Source organism: Coturnix japonica, unplaced genomic scaffold, assembly GCF_001577835.2.
Source record: "Coturnix japonica isolate 7356 unplaced genomic scaffold, Coturnix japonica 2.1 chrUnrandom562, whole genome shotgun sequence".
Lineage (NCBI taxonomy): Eukaryota > Metazoa > Chordata > Aves > Galliformes > Phasianidae > Coturnix > Coturnix japonica.
The window spans coordinates 21,671-34,562 of NW_015439939.1; the positions used below are offsets into that span (position 1 = coordinate 21,671).

Genomic DNA, 12,892 nt, shown 5'->3' on the forward strand with positions numbered 1-12,892 from the left:
TACCCCATAACCCACTAACCACCCCCAGAACCCCTCCCAATTAACCCCATAACCCCCTTAAACCCCCCCAGAATCCCACCCCAATCCCCATAAACCCCATTACCCCATTAACCCCATATCCCAACCCACAAACCCATAACCCCATAAACCCCCATAACCCACCCTATAACCCCATAGACCCCATTAACCCCATAAACCCCATTAACCCCATAATCCCACCCCACTAACCTATGTAACCCCAATAACCCCATAACCCACCATAAACCCCATAACCCATAACCCCATATCCCAACCCCATAACCCCATCTAAACCCCTCTATAACCCACCCCATAACCCCATATCCACCCCATAACCCATGTATCCACCCCAATAACCCCCCATAACCCCATAACCCATATCCCACCCTATTAACCACCATGAACCCATATCCCACCCCATAACCCATTAACCCCATTAACCCCCATAACAAACCATTAAACCCATAAACCCCATACCCACCCATAACCCCATAACCCCATAAACCCATAACCACCCTAAACCCATTACCCCAAAACCCCATATCCCACCCCCATAACCCCATAACCCGCACTATTCCCACCCCAATAACCCCATAACCCCATAACACCCACCCGTATAACCCCATAGACCCATTAACCCCATTAACCCCATAACCCTCCCCTAACTAACCCATCAACCCCATTAACCCATAAACCCATAACGCAATAAACCCCATAACCCCATAAGCCCCATTAACCACCCTATAACCCCATAAACCATTAACACATTAAACCCCATACCTCACCCTATAACCCCCATTAACCCCATACCCATAAACCCACACTCTAAACCCCAATACTCTCCTACCCTCTATAACCCCATAACCCTAACCCCATTAACCCCATACCCACCCCATACCCAACCCATTCCGCACCTAAACCCCATTAACCCCATATCCCACCCTTAAACCCCATTAACCCCATATCCCACCCTATAACCCCATAACCCCATTAACCCCATAACCCCCATTACCCATCTAACCTAACATTAACCCCAGTAACACCCCCCCATTAACCCCAATCCCGACCCATAACATGACCCACAAAACCCTCCCTATCCCACATAACCCCATTACCACTAACCCATATCCCACCCATAACCCCATTAACTCCACCCCGATACGCCCATTAACCCTTATCACCCACCCCATAATAACACCCATGTAACCCATATCCACCCCATAACCCCATACACCACCCATAACCCCATTAACCCCATATACCCACCCCCATACACCCCATTTAACCCCAGTATCCCACCCATAACCCCAGTAACCCACCCCCATAAACCCATTTAACCCCATACCCACCCATACACCCATATCCACCCCAGATACCCATTACCCACCCCATACCCATAACCCCCATAACCCCATTAACTCCATAACCCACCCTATAACCCCATAAACCCATTAACACCATAAACCCCATAACCCCATAACCCACCCTATAACCCCATTAACCCCATAAACCCCATAACCCACCCCATAACCCCATAAACCCCATAACCCCATAAATCCCATAACCCCATTAAACCCCAATAAACCCCATAAACCCCATTAACCCCATAAACCCCATAACCCCCATTAACCCCAAACCCACCCTATAACCCATAACCCATTAACACCATAAACCCATCGAACCCATAACCCACCCTTATAACCCATTAACCCCATAACCCCATAAAACCCCATATCCCACCCCATAACCCCATTAACCCCATATCCCACCCCATAACCCCCATTAACCCATATCCCACCCATAACCCCCATTAACCCCATAACCCATTAACCCCATATCCCACCCTATAACCCCCATTAACCCCATAACCCCATTAACCCATACCCCATATAACCCATTAAACCCATAATCCCACCCCATAAACCCCATAACCCACCCCATTAACCCATAACCCACCCTATAACCCCATAGACCCCATTAACCCCATATCCTACCCCATAACCCACTCTATAACCCCATAACCCACCCTATAACCCCATTAACCCCATAACCCATATCCCACCCCATAACCCCATAACCCATAACCCACCCTATAACCCCATAGACCCCATTAACCCCAATAACCCCAACCCCATTATCCCACCCCATAAACCCCATAACCCATTAACCCCATATCCACCCATAACCCCATTAACCCCATAACCCACCACTATAACCCCATTAACCCCATAAAACCCATAACCCCCATAAACCACCCATAACCCATTAACCCCATAACCCCCATTAGCCCCATAACACCACCCTATAACCCCATTAACCCATATCCCCACCCCAAACCCCATTAATCCCATTATCCCACCCCATAACCCCATTATCCCAAACCCCATAACCACCCTATAAACCCATTAACCCCATTATCCCACCCCATAACCCCATTAACCCCATAACCCCATTAACCCCATATCCCACCCATAACCCCATAACACCACCCCATAACCCCAAACCCCATATCCCACCCCATAACCCCATTGAAGTCCATATTCCCACCCCATATAACCCACCCATAACCCCATTAACCCCATTAACCCCCATACCTCTTTCCAGTGGCGCTGGGTAGGCGGCCCTAATAACCAGCCCCAATTGGAAACCAATTATAGACCCCATAGACCCCATTAATAGGCGTCCATACAACCCTATAGGGTCCTATTAGGGTCACTTATGGTCAGAGGGCTTTTTGGGGTCAAAAAGGGCCATTTTGGGGCTCACTTTGGGATCGAGGTCGCCTCCTGCTTTGCCGAGCATCGTCCTCCAGGGCTTCCCTATAAGAAAGGGGGGATCTTTTGGCGTCAAAAGGACCTTTTGGGTCATTCCACCCTATAGACCCCCCCCATATAAGAAGAACCCCATAAAGACCCCAAAACCCCATATCTGACCCCAAAAACCCCATATCTGACCCCAAAAAACCCCATATTTGATCCAAAATCCATTGATTCCCCACCATTTTCATCCATTTTGCCCCAAATTGACCATTTTCAGCCCAGTTCTGGTCAAAAAAACCTTTTTGGTCTCCAATCCCACGACCCCCCCTGCTATCAGGAGCGACCCATAAAGACCCCAAAAATCCCAATATGCCCCAAAATCCCCCAAATCCACCCCAAAATCCCATTGATTCCCCACCATTTTCAGTCCATTTCGCCCCAAAAATTGACCATCTTTCAGACCCAATCTTCGGTCAAAAAGGACTTTATTGCGGGTCTCCAGATCCCACTGACCCCCCCCCCATAAAAGAAACCCCAAAAAGACCCCAAATACCCCATATCTGACCCAAAAAACCCCATATTTGCGACCCAAAATCACCACTTACATTATCCCCCCCATATTGTGGTCAGTCCATTTGCCCAAAATTGGACCATTTTCAGCCAATTTTGGGGTCAAAAAGACATTTTGGGTTCAGGCCCACCCTATAGGATCCCCTTCCCATATAAGGAAGACCCAAAAAACCCCACATTTAACCCCAAAACCACCCATCATTGACCCCAAAATGCCCCAAATCCACCCCAAAAACCCCATGATTTCCCCCCATTTTCAGCCCAAAATCTTCGCTTGGCACCCCATAAACCCCATAACCCCATTAACCCCATATCCCACCCCATAACCCCATTAACCCCATAACCCACCCTATAACCCCATTAACCCCATAAACCCCATAACCCCCATATCCCACCCCATAACCCCATTAACCCCATAACCCCATTAACCCCATAACCCACCCCATAACCCCATTAACCCCATATCCCACCCCATAACCCCATTAACCCCATATCCCACCCCATAACCCCATTAACCCCATAACCCCATAACCCACCCTATAACCCCATTAACCCCATATCCCACCCCATAACCCCATTAACCCCATAACCCCATTAACCCCATATCCCACCCCATAACCCACCCCATAACCCCATAACCCCATATCCCACCCCATAACCCCATTAAGTCCATATCCCACCCCATAACCCACCCCATAACCCCATTAACCCCATTAACCCCCATTACCTCTTTCCAGTGGCGCTGGGTGAGGCGGCCCTATAAACCAGCCCCAATTGGAAACCATTATAGACCCCATAGACCCCATTATAGGGTCCATACGAACCCTATAGGGTCCTATAGGGTCACTTATGGGGTCAGAGGGGCTTTTTGGGGTCAAAAAGGGCCATTTTGGGGCTCACTTTGGGATCGAGTCGCCTCCTGCTTTGCCAGCATCGTCCTCCAGGGCTTCCCTATAAGAAAGGGGGGATTTTTGGGGTCAAAAAGGACCTTTTTGGGGTCATTCCACCCTATAGACCCCCCCCCCATATAAGGAAGACCCCATAAAGACCCCAAATACCCCATATCTGACCCCAAAAACCCCATATCTGACCCCAAAAACCCCATATTTGATCCCAAAATCCCATTGATTTCCCCACCATTTTCAGTCCATTTTGCCCCAAAATTGACCATTTTCAGCCCAGTTTTGGGGTCAAAAAGAACCTTTTTGGGGTCTCCAGATCCCACTGACCCCCCCTGTATCAGGAGGACCCCATAAAGACCCCAAAAATCCCATATTTGACCCCAAAATGCCCCAAATCCACCCCAAAATCCCATTGATTTCCCCACCATTTTCAGTCCATTTTGCCCCAAAATTGACCATTTTCAGCCCAATTTTGGGGTCAAAAAGGACCTTTTTGGGGTCTCCAGATCCCACTGACCCCCCCTGTATCAGGAGGACCCCATAAAGANTGACCATTTTCAGCCCAATTTTGGGGTCAAAAAGGACCTTTTTGGGGTCTCCAGATCCCACTGACCCCCCCTGTATCAGGAGGACCCCATAAAGACCCCAACAACCCCATATTTGACCCCAAAATGCCCCAAATCCACCCCAAAATCTAATTGATTCCCCCATTTTCAGTCGATTTTGCCCCAAAATTGACCATTTTCAGCCCAATTTTGGGGTCAAAAAGGACCTTTTTGGGGTCAGCCCACCCTATTGACCCCTCCCATATAAGGAAGACCCCAAAAAACCCCATATTTAACCCCAAAATGCCCCAAATCCACCCCAAAATCCCATTGGTTTCCCCCCCATTTTCAGTCCATTTTGCCCCAAAACTGACCATTTTCAGCCCAATTTTGGGGTCAAAAAGGACCTTTTTGGGGTCATTCCACCCTATTGACCCTCCCATATAAGGAAGACCCCATAAAGACCCCAAAAAACCCATATTTGACCCCAAAATGCCCCAAATCCACCCCAAAACCCCATTGATTTACCCCCAATTTCAGTCCCCAAATCCCTCAATTTTGCCCCAAAATTGACCATTTTCAGCCCAATTTTGGGGTCAAAAAGGACCTTTTTGGGGTCTCCAGATCCAACTGACCCCCCCCATATAAAGAAAACCCAAAAAGACCCTAAAAACCCCATATTTGACCCCAAAATGCCCCAAATCCACCCCAAAATTGCCCCCCATTTTCAGTCTCCAAATCCATCTATTTCACCCCAAAATTGACCATTTTCAGCCCAATTTTGGGCTCAAAAAGGACCTTTTTGGGGTCATTCCACCCTATAGACCCCCCCTATATAAGATGGACCCCAAAAAGACCCCAAAAACCCCATATTTGACCCCAAAATGCCCCAAATCCACCCCAAAATCCCATTGATTTCCCCCACCATTTTCAGTCCATTTTGCCCCAAAAATGACCATTTTCAGCCCAATTTTGGGGTCAAAAAGGACCTTTTTGGGGTCATTCCACCCTATTGACCCTCCCATATAAGGAAGACCACATAAAGACCCCAAAAACCCCATATTTGACCCCAAAATGCCCCAAATCCACCCCAAAACCCCACTGATTTCCCCCCATTTTCAGTCCCCAAATCCCTCCATTTTGACCCAAAATTGACCATTTTCAGCCAGTTTTGGGGTCTCCAGATCCCACTGATCCCCCCCATATAACATGGACCCCCAAAGACCCCAAAATCGCCCTTTTTTAGCCCCAAATCCTCACCTATCTCCCTCATTGCGCTCCAATAGACCCTGCAGCACAGCGTCCAAGCGGCTCCTTGCTGACGTCGCCTCTAAATCTGGGTCAAAAAAGGCCAAATTTGGGCCAAAATAGGGAAAAATGGGAAGTTTTGTATTAGGGAGGGGAGAGAAAAGAGTCAAAATGGGGGAAATGGACCCAAAATGGGACCAAAATGGAGGAAATTGGGGCCAAAATGGTGGAAATTGGGCCTAAAATGGGGGAAATTGGGCCCAAAATTGAAGGAAATTGACCCAAAATGGTGGAAATTGGGCCTAAAATAGCGGAAATTGGACCCAAAATGGAGGAAATTGGGCCCAAAATGGGGGGAAATGAGCCCAAAATGGACCCAAAATGGTGGAAATTGGGCCCAAAATGGTGGAAATTAGGCCCAAAATGGAGGAATTTGGACCCAAAATGGTGGAAATTGGGCCCAAAATGATGGAAATTGGACCCAAAATGGTGGAAATTGGGCCTAAAATGGGGGGAAATTGGGCCCAAAATTGCCATTGTGTGTGTTCCTTCATAATATTGTCTTGGAGGATTTTAATCTGACCTCAAAATTGACAAAACGATGCGCCCAAAAATTTGTGAAATTTGGGGGGCCTAAAAATGGAGATTGTGAAAATTGTGACCTTTTCTTGTCCAAAATGGGGGGAACAATGGCGTAAGCCAAAAATGGTGGAAACTTGGACCCCAAAATGGGGGAAATGGGCCTAAAAATGGGGGAAATGGGGGGCGCGGCTCCCAAGGAACTGAAGAGCGAGTAGGGACTTTTCCCGGCCTCAACACAATCGCGTTTTTGGAGTTATTATATCTTTTAGGCTACGCACCACAATCCTGGGTTGCTCTACAGGCTTCTTCCAACACCCTGGTCTCAAGAACAATACGAGAGTAAGAAAAACCATTGTATTGAGCTTCGCAAAAAAACAAGATAGATATACCTCATGTGACTATACAATAAAATGGAGGAAAAGATATGGGCACCAAACAATTAAAAAAAAATTTTTAGAGTGGACAATATAACGGATACTGTCAATACAGTAGCATATCGGAAACAAGATTCGAGGTACACCACGAATACTTGTCGGAACTCGCATAATTTCGGGCAAGCATCCTATCACAAACTTGAGGTAAGCGAATATAGTCGCGCAACACACAACAATGAGAGAGAGCGCGAAAATTGTCTGAGAGACTTTTAAATTCAAGTGCGATAACATATGACAATAGAGGTAGATGGCGCCGTGAGTATATGAGGCGGGTGAGGATTATTATGGGGAGAGTGACACCCTAAATTGAATTTTGGGACAGATTGATACGCACAACTAATAAGTCGCATTGGAAGCATGTGGTTTTTTTTTTTCTTTTTTTGGTGGTGAGTGACACGCAGAATAAGGGTAGTGTATGGAGGATGTGGTAGGGAGCTATTATTATTCACAAATTAATTGGTATTGGTATATTATAATGAAACCTCAGATATTATTTGTGGAGGAATATTTTGTTGTCCATTAATATGTAGGGCCGGAATATTTTTGTTTGGACTCCAAATATTGGAGGCTAAAATTGTGGTCCCAAAATTTGGAGTGCTGCCAAATCTTTGCACACAAAATTATCATCCATGAAAGCCTGAGACACACCAGCTATCCACACAAACCTTGGTCCTGGACAATAAATGGGTCTGAAAAACACTGGGAGGAAATTCGCTAAGAAACCAACCCATAAAATGTGGGGATAGAGTATCGATGGAGTACACACAATAACCAACTGTGGAAGGAGTATATTCGAAAACAATTTTGACTAATAAATATTACGAACACTAACATAGCAAGAAAGCGCACAATATTTTGGTAGGTCACAAATTTGTTACCCAGTCTCAAACACGCGCGCCACTAACTCATAATACACTGTGATTTTACATAAAATATGGAGAGTATAACCACTATAAAGAAGCACATCAAAAATTATCTCGAGAGAGGGACCATAGTTTGAGCCGGTCTTAAGCAAAAAACAAATAATGAGAAGGAAAATTTATGTATTTCATTCCACAAAACATGGGAGAGAGAAAATTTGGGCGAGAGAGATAAATTGTTATTCAATAAAAAAAGTGTGACGGAGAGATTTGGGACCCTAAAAATCTCTGGGTACGCGCAAATTGGTGCCCTCAACACATGCTTGGTGAAGTGAACATTGATCACCACTCTCCAGGACATATTTGACAGAAAAATTTAGCCGCTCTCCCCCAAAAAAGCAAGCAGAGCTCTGTGGTTCTACGCAGAAAAATACTGTGGGGGAACAACACATGACGACCGGCCTAAAAAACTGGACAGCTCTTTTTTCACACACCTTTCAATATTTGATTCTTACCATAAAATACATTATCATACTAAAATAGAAACACATCGAGTCTGGGGAGCGATGATGTAACATTTGAGTCATCATTCAATATAAAATATTCCGGTGGATATTATTGGTACACCAAAATACATTTAGAGCGAGGAGCAAAAAATATTGGACTTACAAATATTATATAAGGAAATGTTGTGCGACAAATTAAAGAGGGCTAATAACTGTGAAGAGAAAACATGGTAAGCCTCTAAATATATTTAGAGGGGTAAATGGGGCCAAAATGTGGGAATTGGGCGCACACAAAAATAGGGGGGCAAATGGGGCGACCAAAAATGGGGGGAAATTGCGGCCTAAAATGGTGGAAATTAGGGCCCCAAACATGGTGGAAATATGGGGCCCAAAATGGAGGAAATTGGGCCCAAATGGTGGTAGGATTTGGGCCCTAAAATGGTGGAATTTTGGGCCCAAATGGGGGCGAAATATGGACGCCCCAAAAAATGGAGGAAATTGGGCCGCAAAAATGGGGAAAATTGGGTCACCCAAATTGGAGGAAATGGACCCAAAATCGTGGAAATTGGGCCTAAAAATTGGGGGAAATGTGGAACCCCAAAAATGGGGAAATTAGGGCCCAAAAATTCGGAGGAAATTGGGTCGCCAAAATGTGGAAATTGACACAAAATGGGGACAATTAGGCGTCCCTAAAAAATCGGCAGGAAAGGGACCAAAAATGGGGGAATAATTGACCCCAAAATTGAGTGGAGCACATTTGGGGTTCTAAAAATGGAGGAGAATTGACACCAAAATAGGGGGAAATTGGCCCAAAATGAGGAATTGGGCCTCAAAATGGGGGGAACATTGACCCCCAAAAATTGGAGGAATATATTGGCACCTAAAATGGTGGCCAATTGGACCAAAATGGGGGGAAATTTAGACCAAAATGGGGAAATTGGGCCTAAAAATGGTGGGAAAATGGACCTCAAATTGGAAGGAAAAATTGATCCTAAAATGGCGGAAATTGGACCCCAAACATGGTGGACAATTGGCCCAAAATGGGGGGAAATGAGGCCCAAATAATGGAAAGACCCACAAGGATGGGTGAGAAGGTTGGCTGTCAAAATGTGTGAGAATTGGGTGTCTAAAAATGGAGGAAATTGACCTCAGAAGATGGAGTGAAATGACCCAAATGGGGGAAATTTGGGGGGCCGAGGAGAGATGGGGAAATTGGGCCATCCAAAAATGGGGAAATTGAGGCCCAAAATGGAAGAAGATTGGGCCCAAAGTGGGGGGAAATGAGCCCAAAATGGACTCCAAAATCGGTGGAAATTGGGGGGCGCCTAAAAATGGAGAAATTTGGACCCAAATGGAGAAATTGGGCCAAAAAATGGAGGAATTTGGGCCAAATTGGAGGAAATTGAAAGCCAAGAATTTACAAAAATGGGCAAAATGTGGGAGATATTGGGCCCAAAAATTGAAGGAAATTGACACCAAAATGGTGGAAATTGGGCCTAAAAATGGAAGAAATGGACCCAAAATGGCAGAAATGGAGCCCAACATGGAAATGGAAATTGGACCCAAAAAAGAGGAATTCTGGGCCCACAAACTGGGGGACAACTGACCCAACACATTGACCAAAAATGGGCCCCAATTGGAGGAAATTGGACCGCAAAAGAGGCGGAAATTTGGGCCCCAAAATGGTGGAATTTTGGGCCAAAATGGTGGAAATTAGGCCCAAAAATTGAAGGAAATTGACCCCAAACTGAAGAAATTGGGCTCAAAAAGGAAAGAAATTGGGTCCAAAAAATGGAGGAATTTGGGCCCAAAATTGGAAGGAAATTGGGACCCACAATGGGAGGGAAATTGGGCCCAAAAAGGAGGAGAATTTGACGGACCCAAAATTGACAAAAATGGCGGCCCAAAATGGCAGAAATTGAGCCCAAAATGGACGAGAATTTGACCCAAAATGGTGGAAAATTGGAGGCCAAAATGGAGGAATTGGGGCCAAAATGGAAGAAAATTGGGGCCAACAATGGGCGGAAAATTGGACCCAAAATGGGGGAAATTGGGCTCTATATATATGGGGGAGAGAGTGGACGCCAAAAATTCGGTCAGGAATTGACCCAAAATGGGAGGAAAATTGGGGCCCAAAAATGGGGGAAATTAGGCCTCAAAGTGGGGGAAATATGCCCAAATCGGGGGAAATTGGAGGCCCAAATGGGGGAAATTTGACCAAAAAGGCAGAATTGGGCGCAAAATGGGGGGAAATTGGGAGCCCCAAAATTGAAGACAATTGACCAAAATGGTGGAAATTGGGCCTAAAATGGTGGAAATTGGGCCCAAAATGGTGGAAATTGGACCCAAAAAAGGTGAAATTCGGGCCCAAAAATGGCGGAAATTGGTCCCAAAATTGGGGAAATTTGGGCCAAAAATGGACAGAAATTAGGCCAAAAGGAAGAACTATTAGGGCTCAAAAATGGCGGAAATCTGGGGGATTTTTTCTTTTGGGTTAATTAGTGTTAATTAATGTCTGTTTTACTTAATGATGTTAATTATTATGTATGATTATTATTTTTTACTGATAGTTATTATTTAATCACCTGGTTTCCTCTCAAACCTTCAACCTTTTTTTCATTGTTTTTGTATCCATATCATGGCGAGCGTAGTGGGGGGATGGGACCTACAAAACCGCATAGAAACACACTAGAGACATATAAGGACCATTAAGGGACCCATAGAGACCACATCATAATGACCCATTTGGAACCCATAGGGACCCAATAGAGCCTCATAGAGACGCCCATTAGAGAGCTCTCAATATGAAGACCCCATAGAGACCTCCATAGAAGCCTACTAGAGCCCCAATAGAAACCACTATAAGCCACCAGAAACCTCATATCAAACCCATAGAGCCACCCACAGAACCCCATAGGAGGCCCCATAGAGCCCCAATAGAGCCGCTCTTAAACCCCCAAGAGACCTATCAAGCCACCATAGAGCTTCTATTATAACCCCACAGAACCCCATAAGCCCTATAGGAACCCCATAGAGACCCATAGAACCCCATAGAACCCCCATAGAGACCCATAGAGACCTATTAAAACCCATAGAACCCCATAGGAGCCCATAAACCGGCGCAGTAGAGCCCTATAGCGCCCCACAGCAACCATATAGAGCCCAATAGAACCCCATAGAGCCCCACAAGAATCCCATTAGAGCCCACAAAAGAATCCCTAGCCGATAGACCCAATAGAACCCCATAGAACCAATCCGCACATTTAGAGCCCATTAGGCCCATAGAGAACCCCCATAGAAGCCTCATAGAGCCCATAGAGGAACCGCTCACTAAGGACCCCATAAGAAACCCTATAGAGCTTCATAGCGACCCATAGAATCCCATAGAGACATAGAACCTATTTAAAACCCCATAGAGCCACATAAAGAATCCTATTAAACCCCATAGACGCCTCACAGAGACCCCACAGAACCCCATAGAAACCCCATAGAGACCCATAGAGCCTTAACACGCCATAGAGCCCATAGAACCCTATTTAGACCCCATACGAGCCCCACATTAGAGACCCGCATAGAGCCCTATTTCAACCCCATAAGAGAACCCATAGAACCCCAATAGAGACTTCTATAAGAAAGCCCCACAGAGCCCTTATTAAACCCCATAGAGCCCCTATTTAAACCCCCACAGAAACCCCATTAGAAGCCACTATTATGAATCCCATAGAGACCATAGAACCCGCATTAGAGTTTCCATTGAACATTAAGCCCTCTTAGACCCCATATGAACCCCCATAGAGCCCATAGAACCCCATAGACCATGAACCCATAGAGAGCGGCCATAAGAGACCCATAGAACCCCATAACAGAGACCCATAGAGCCCTATTAAAACCCATAGAGACGCTATAAAGCCCCATAGAAGACCTATTAAAGACCCCACAGAACTCTGATTAAACCCCACAGAACACCGGCCCCCAAATTAAAGGAGCCCTATAAGAATCCCCATAGAGAGCCAGCATAAACCGCTATAGAGCCCCATGAGAAACCCTTATTAAATCCGAAATAGAAGCCCCCATAGAGAGACAGTAGAACGCCTATAAACCCCATAAGAAACCGGCCACAGAACCCCATAGAGCCATAGCAGTGCCCTTATTAAACCCAGTAGAATCCCCGTATTAATACCCCATATGGAGCCCCCATAAAGCTCCATGCTAGAAGCCCCCTAAAACCACCCGCATTTTTTGCCTCTTTACCTCCCAGTTTTGCCTCGTTTTCGCCCGACATTTTCCCCATTATTTGGCCCGTTTATTTTTCCCCATTTTCCCGACCATTTTTACACCTCACCTCCCCGCGCGTCTCCCGCCTTGCGCGCCCGCTCCTCATGCATCGTCTCCTCGCTCTCTCATTGTTCGCCTTGCCACCCGTCCGTGCCGGCTTGACAGCCAATCAGCACCAGAGTCCGCGTATCAG

The 12,892-nt window shown here is 46.0% G+C and overlaps 1 protein-coding gene across 1 annotated transcript in view; it reads right to left on the reverse strand.

Moving 5' to 3' along the window:
* Window positions 1-12,892, reverse strand: part of LIN37 (lin-37 DREAM MuvB core complex component) — a 34,279-nt gene that overhangs the window by 15,776 nt on the left and 5,611 nt on the right. Inside the window, exons 3-5 of the mRNA XM_032441773.1 lie at window positions 6,055-6,130; window positions 4,248-4,298; window positions 4,075-4,104 (exon numbers count right to left, since the gene is read on the reverse strand). Coding sequence (XP_032297664.1) covers window positions 4,075-4,104; window positions 4,248-4,298; window positions 6,055-6,130 — 157 coding nt within the window. The remainder of the gene's footprint in view (window positions 1-4,074; window positions 4,105-4,247; window positions 4,299-6,054; window positions 6,131-12,892) is intronic.